At 38.7% G+C, this 7,940-nt stretch overlaps 1 protein-coding gene across 4 annotated transcripts in view; it reads left to right on the forward strand.

Annotated features, from left to right (window-relative positions):
• Positions 1-7,940, forward strand: part of LOC107712918 (ras-related protein Rab-28-like) — a 42,643-nt gene that overhangs the window by 33,248 nt on the left and 1,455 nt on the right. For 2 of the 4 annotated variants that reach the window (XM_016518318.1, XM_016518315.1), the window contains 2 exons: positions 4,797-4,900; positions 7,480-7,557. In XM_016518318.1, coding sequence (XP_016373804.1) covers positions 4,797-4,900; positions 7,480-7,557 — 182 coding nt within the window. Of the gene's footprint in view, positions 1-4,796; positions 4,901-7,479; positions 7,558-7,758; positions 7,765-7,910; positions 7,932-7,940 lie in introns of all 4 variants that reach the window. The other 2 variants (XM_016518317.1, XM_016518316.1) reach the window with 2 other exon arrangements.

Consider the following 7,940-nt stretch of genomic DNA (forward strand, 5'->3'; position numbering starts at 1 on the left):
TATATATATATATATATACATACACACACACACACACACACACACACACGCATGCATACATACAGTATATGGGGGATTGTAATTAGATTAGGTTACTGGAATTTAGTAAGTGTTTACTGTTAGTCAGCAAAAATAAATACTGTACAATGATCAGTTATTTTAATCAGAGTAATTTAAAGGCAGTACAACAGAGACCAGGATGTGTAAATACTGTGCAAATTAAATAACATATCTTTATTTTTTAATAAATAACATATCTTTATCATAATATTTATTACTTTATTTATTTATTTTTTATAATTTATTTATTTTGATATTACAGTAACAATAATTAGGTAGGATATGTGTTTAATTGTCATTAATAAATGTTACAATGGTCCTAAAATAGGCTTTGTGTTCATTATGCAAATTAGAATGTCTTAGTTTCTTTTGATTTTGGGGTGAAATAAGAGCTGATTCGTTTCATTGGATTCACACGAACAGCTTAGCGACTGTTTCTGTTTCTCTGTGTGTGTGTGTGTGTGTGTGTGTGTGTGTGTGTGTGTGTTTGTGTGGGCAGTCATATTTCAGGGTGACCGTGCCACTCTTTATCACAAGTTCACAACCCTGCTAAAAGTGCCAGTACGTGCGCTCATTGGCGCCCCTTCAGCTGGTGGCGCCCTAGGCGACCGCCTAGCTCGCCTATGCCTAGAAACGGCACTGTATGTGTGTGTGTGTGCGCGCGAGTGTGTATGTGTGTGTGTGTGTGTGTTTGTGTGTGTGTAACATGTATCTCTGTGTATCTGTGTGTGCTGATGTTTGTTGTAGCGGATTGTATTCAGCGGTCAGATGACCTGAGTCACACCTGGACGTGGAGTCAGAGCACCAATCAGAGCTTAGGATCAGGGTCATGTGATCTCTTTCAGTGGCATCTGTGTGGAAAGTTCTCCATGTGCCGCTTGAGTCGTTGGGTAAATATTGGTGCACATGGTGCTGCTGAGACCAGCCTGTGTGGTACATCACGGGCCATTACGCCTCACAGACGCGTGTATGTGTGTGTGTGTGTGTGTGATCAGGTACGTGTGTCTTTACCAGTACAGAAGGAAAGTGTGTGTCTGATATTGTGTGTGTGTGAGCGTCTTGTGTGGCCTCTTCAGCACCGGGGCTTTTGTTGGCTTTCAACACGCCTGAGGATCCATAAAGCTGTATGACTCTCTCTCTCTCTCTCTCTCTCTCTCTCTCTCTCTCTCTCTCACACACACACATACACTCACACTCTCTCTCTCACACACACACACACACACACACGTTCATGTAATGTACACAGCATTAACACACACTTTCCCATCAGATCTACACACAGGAGAGTGTGTGCTCTTCACCCGACGGTAATGTAATGGCTTTGTGTGGATCTGCGCTGGATCACAGTGAACCGACGCTCCTGTGTTTACAGCCACTTAGCGTCACACATCAGCAGGCGCTGACCTTTGACCTCTCGCTCGCTCTCTGCCGCGCTAATGGAGAAGAGCGGATGTTATCGCGTGACTGATCGTGTCGTTTCTGATCACCGTCAGTCTGTCACATGCTTTTGTTTGTGATTGCTGACGTAACGCTGCTGTGATGTGATAGTTTCCCCTCACACACACGCACAATATAACATGCTGTGTACTGTACTATATGAATACATTCATCTTGAACTAAAGCTCTAACTTCTGCTTTAAATCAGTTAAACATGCTTTTGAGGATTGTGCAGCTCATACACTGCAGGAACTGATGTTCTTTCTGTCTTGTTTTACAGTGCAAATATCTAAATATTCCTAAATGAAGACACATTTACTGGAGATTACTGGCTGATTTAAGAATGTTCAGTTATTTGTACTGGAAAAAGAAAAAACTGAGTATCTTTACATTCTTAAAAAAAAAAAAAGATACGTTTGATAAAATGCAAAAGGACATAGGAGGAGAAATTCATCAGAATTAAAAATTCATGCCTAAAACTAAATCAAATATCTGCCAATGCAATCAGAAAAATAAACTCATCTCTGTTTGATCAAGATTTTTTCATCTCATGTCATTTTGCATCTCCACTTAAATAAACAACAATTTTTGCAGTGTGTTCACCAATATGTGACCCTGCAGCACAAAATCAGTCTTAAGTCGCTGGGGTATATTTGTAGCAATAGCCAACAATACATTGTATGAGTCAAAATTATTGATTTTTCTTTTATGCCAAAAATCATTAGGATATTAAGTAAAGATCATGTTCCATGAAGATATTTTGTAAATTTCCTACCGTAAATATATCAAAACTTAATTTTTGATTAGTAATATGTGTGTGTCAGCATGTGTGTCAGCGCGTGTGTGAGTGTGAGTGTGAGTGCGTGTGTGTGTGTGTGAGTGTGTGTGTGAGTGTGAGTGTGTGTGTTTGTGTGTGTGTGGGACAGTGAGTGTGCGCAGGGCTCCTGGACAGCGTCCGCTGCTTTAGATTAGATTAGAGGAGAGAAATGGCCCCTGATACGCAGACGGGCCCCTGCAGGCACTGTTGGTTTTGTGACGTTCAGGTTCAGAGCAGAATAACACTCCTCTGTTCTTCAGGTTGTCAGCAGAGATCTAAAATAACTCTTCTGGTGATCTGGACACTATATTTTGTAACAATAGCTTTTAGCTAAATATTTCTCTACAGACACACGGTACAGGGTTTGCGCTCGTCATGAATGAGGATCCTGTGAGCTGAATGTGATGAATGTGATCTGCACACACGCTGGTGTGTTAATATAGCAGAATAATGCTGGAGATGCACGGTTTTGGGAACAAATCGAATTGTGTTCTTTCTGATAAAACGTATCTCTGTGATTTAAAATGGGATTTAAAAAAATCTAAAGCTCAAATATGTAGTGGAATTTGGTAAAAAATGTGATCTTTCTTATTCTTATTATTACTAAAATATCTGAAAAATAAGAAATATTCCTATTGTAATATTTGACTGTAAAAGAAAATGTTTTGTATTTAATAGTAATGATAATTTTAGTTTAGAATTTAGTTTGCAATTTTTGTAAAATTGCAATTGCAATTTAACATGGGATTTTAAAAAGCTCCAGGTTTGCAGTGCAATTTGGCCAACAATTTTGTGATTAAATATCAATATGAGTATAATTTTTTTCTTCTTCTTGTTCTTCCTTCTTATTTTTATTACTAAAATATTTTCCTGTTGTAGTATTTCACTGTAAATTAAAAAAATCAAGAATTTATTATTATTATTGTTGTTGTTGTTGTTGTTTATTGTTATTGTTATTATTATTTTACCGTTTATTTTACAATTTTTGTAAAATTACTATTCCAAATTACCATTGTGATTTAAAATGCTATATAAAAAAAAACAACAACTGCAGTGCAGTTTGGCCAGAAATTGTGATTTAAATATTAATATGACTAATAATAATCAATAGAATAATAATTTTATTATTATTATTATTATTATTACTATTACTAAACTATCTTGAAATAAGAAATGTTCCTGTCATAATATTTCACTGTAAAATAAAAATTGAGTATTTAAATAATAATAATAATAATTTATTTTACAATTTATTTTAAAATACTTTCACTGTTTAATGGTTTGTGGAAAATATCTTGTGTCTCACAGCACAAAAGAAAGAAAGTCACAAAGCTTTAAACAACATCAGAGAGAGTAAATGATGACAGAATTATGATTTCTGGGTGAACCGGCCCTTTAATGTCTAACAGGAGCGGATTAATGCGCTTTAATTAAAGGGGTCATATGATGTGATTTCAATTGTTCCTTTCTCTTTGGAGTGTTACAAGCTCTTGGTGCATAAAGAAGATCTGTAAAGTTGCAAAGACTAAAGTCTCAAATCCAAAGAGATATTCTTTGTCAGTTGACTGATGGCACTGTAGACGTGAGCAGGATCTGAACTATCTGTGGGATTATGAGTGTTTAGTTACAGCTGCAGACACAGATCTTCCCTCATCTGTGTGTGTGTTTATGTAGAAAAGCATAAACTCTAGTTTCAGGCAGTGAGCTGGTTCTGGTTGTTTGGTTATTCAGAGATGGTGAAATATGACACACACACACACTTACACAGGTGTGTGTCTGTAAGAGCAGTGTAAATGGAGCTGGGGGGAATCTCCTGTGTGACCCCTGTGCTCTGACCTATGCATGACCCCGCAGTGACATCTCACACACACACACACACACACACACACACAGGGTGTGTTACGGGTGTCAGAGTGCCATTGTTGAGCGCTCAGTAAATCACAGTCCTGCTGACAGTGATGCCAGATCGCACATGACGGTGAGCGGCGTGATCACATGACACGGGTGTGTGTGTGTGAGAGTGTGTGTGTGTGTGTGTGTGTGTGTGCCCTCAGGTCTGATATTCTGTACCTGATCCTGTGCTTGCAGGTGTGTGAAAGCAGCTCAGACAGATTACAGTCACAGTTCACGCAGAAATCATCATTCTGTCATCATTCACTCCTGTTCAAACTCTAGATGACCGTCTTTGTTCTGTGGAAATCAAGATGTTTAGCAGAATGTTGTTTTCCAAACAGTGCCACGTTCACATGAACACCAATACACTCATAACTCATAAAAATCAGCTTACTGAAATAACCCGTCGTCCTGATTTACATGCAAACGTAATGATTGGGATTTTGCTGTGGTGTGTCGGCCAGAGATAAAACATGTTTCATCAGTCAGTGTTTCTATCAAATAATCAAGTTCAGTGATTCTAGTCAAACTGACAGAATTCAGTGTTTCTTTAATCAGAACCGCTCAGCTAGTGTGTGTGTGTGTGCAGTTGATCTGGAGCACATGCGGACAGTAAAGATGGAGAAGCATCAGCGATTCTGTCAGGAAAACGGACTCCTCAGTCAGTTTGTGTCTGCAAAGACGGGAGACTCTGTGAGTAACACACACACACACACACACACACACACATAAATACATACACACAGACACACACACACACACACATAAACACACACACACACACACACATGAATACATACACACACGCACACAAACACACACATAAATACATACACACACACACACACACACACACACATAAATACATACACACAGACACACACACACACACACATAAACACACACACACACACACACATGAATACATACACACACGCACACAAACACACACATAAATACATACACACACACACACACACACACACACATAAATACATACACACAGACACACACACACACACACATAAACACACACACACACACACACATGAATACATACACACACGCACACAAACACACACATAAATACATACACACACACACACACACACACACACATAAATACATACACACAGACACACACACACACACACATAAACACACACACACACACACACATGAATACATACACACACGCACACAAACACACACATAAATACATACACACACACACACACACACACACACATAAATACATACACACAGACACACACACACACACACATAAACACACACACACACACACACATGAATACATACACACACGCACACAAACACACACATAAATACATACACACACACACACACACACACACACATAAATACATACACACAGACACACACACACACACACATAAACACACACACACACACACACATGAATACATACACACACGCACACAAACACACACATAAATACATACACACACACACACATAAAAACATATACACACACACACACTCTCACATACACACACACACACACACACACACACATAGACATCTATAAATGACCTCATATTGCAAACCCTTGTGACTTCTGCCTAATGACAACACGCTTCACAAAATGCTTTATTTGGATTCACTAAAATCACGTAATCATAACAGAAGTCAAACATTTTAGTCATATACTGTGGAGATCAAAATTAGAGAACAATCTATAAATACTTGATTTTTTCTGAAATATTGTTAATCTTCATCACTCAAAATCTGAAGGAATATCAGCTGTAGGTATACCACTGATCCAACATGTTTGACAAAATAACCAAGGCATTTCAATCAAACCTTTATGTTGTGTAAAACAGTGATCAGAATGAGAGAACAACAACCACTGCAGCACGAAAGATGATTACAGCTAAGATTTTGGAGGGTTACAGCTGTCAGAAATGAGTAGAAGGTGTAGAGGCACATCAGCTCCTGCTGCAGAAAACATCCCCCAAACCATGACACTACCTTCTCCTCCAGCTTTCACTGACTTCTTTACGCACGCGGGCTTCAGTCTTTCCCCAGTTTGACGCCGAACATAATGTTTCCCGTCAGACCCAAATAAATGAAACTTGCTCTCATCACTAAAGTGAACTTTGGAGCTGTTCTCCTCTCTCCACACAACAAGCTCCTCAGCAAAAGTGAGTCTAGTCTTTTGATTCTCTTTGCTGATGAGAGGCTTGATCACTGCAGAGTGTGCTTTCTGTCCCACTTCTCTTAAACGTGCCGAGACAGATCCGTACCCTGTGTACTCTCAACGGGGAATCGGGTTCAGCACTGCAGCCGGAATTGCATCCGATTCCCCATTGAGAGTCTCTGCATTATCCTGTCCTCTTGTGCTTTTGTCTTACATGCACAACCAGCCTTTTTGGGGTTTGACTTGCTCAGTGAAAATTAGAGCAATGCTGCCAGTTAAACAGGGTTTGTCATACATTTAAGGAAATTAGCACCAGGTGCCAGATTAACACCAAGAACTTGGAGGGATCTGTAAGTGTTCTCTAATTTTGATCGGAGTTCTTTTTCAAAAATCTCATTTAAGTGTTTTATACTGTGCTTCAGGATACAATTAATTTATGAAATATGCTTAAAAAACTGCCCTTGTAAAACGGAGAGTTCCGGTGCTTGATTCTGATTTCTTAACAACGCCTCTTAGCTGTTATAAATTCACTGTAAACCACGGCTTCACAGGGATTATTGCTTTATTTTACTCCTGCTAGGAGAACTTCAAATAGGACCAAGCAGTGACCTTGAAATTTAGGAAATTGTAGTTTGTTCTCTAATTTTGATCTCCACTGTATTTTCTTGCAAAAGATGCCTGTGCTGCTGTTGTGAAATTAATGGAAGCTTATTTCTGTCACAGAATAAAAAATAAAAGGTCATTTGAGATAAAAGGTGCTAAATTTTATCTCATAATTCAGACTTTTTCTGGTAATGCTTTATTTTGATAGTTCACTTTAGACATTCTAACTGTAAAAACTCAGAATTGCAAGATATAAACTTCACCATGAACAAGACGGTGATATTGTATGATACTGTACGACTTAGAACTTATGTTTAGGGGTTGGGTTTTTAGGCCAGAAACGTATTTTATGCAACGTATAAGCTTCTGGTAAAGCAAAATCACATACTTATGTTTAGGTTTAGACTTGGCTCATTTGTGTTTGTAGAGTTTCTTATGATTTTAGGGTGTTCTGGTGTCTAATCTGCGTGTATCTGTGTGTTTGCAGGCGTTTCTGTGTTTCCAGCGGCTGGCAGCGGAGATGTTGGGCATGAAGCTGAATAAGGCTGAGATGGAGCAGTCACAGGTGACGATGATCTGTGCTGATCTCAGTGTTTGCTCTTCAGCAGGGCACACGCTTCTCTTTACTCCACTTCTGTGGTAGTTTCTCTGACACATTCATACTAACACTTCCATCATTTCACGAGTCAGATGCATGTGTGTGTTCATTGTGTCTGTTTGTGTTTAGATATTACACATCCACATGTTCTCTCTTATCCAGCTCAGTTGTATTATATTATTTTTCATCTGTAAATCATCGTTACTGTCTTTCTATCTTTATTTTCTTCCTTTAACTAATGCATGGAACCTTATTTTTCTGTTCTGTTTCTCTCCATTTCTCTGTTTCCATTGTGTGTGTGTGTGTGTGTGTGTGTGTGTCGTATTGTCAAAGCAGAGTTGGTGGACTAT

This window comes from Sinocyclocheilus rhinocerous, unplaced genomic scaffold, assembly GCF_001515625.1.
Source record: "Sinocyclocheilus rhinocerous isolate Xijiao unplaced genomic scaffold, SAMN03320098_v1.1 scaffold1439, whole genome shotgun sequence".
NCBI classification, from domain to species: domain Eukaryota; kingdom Metazoa; phylum Chordata; class Actinopteri; order Cypriniformes; family Cyprinidae; genus Sinocyclocheilus; species Sinocyclocheilus rhinocerous.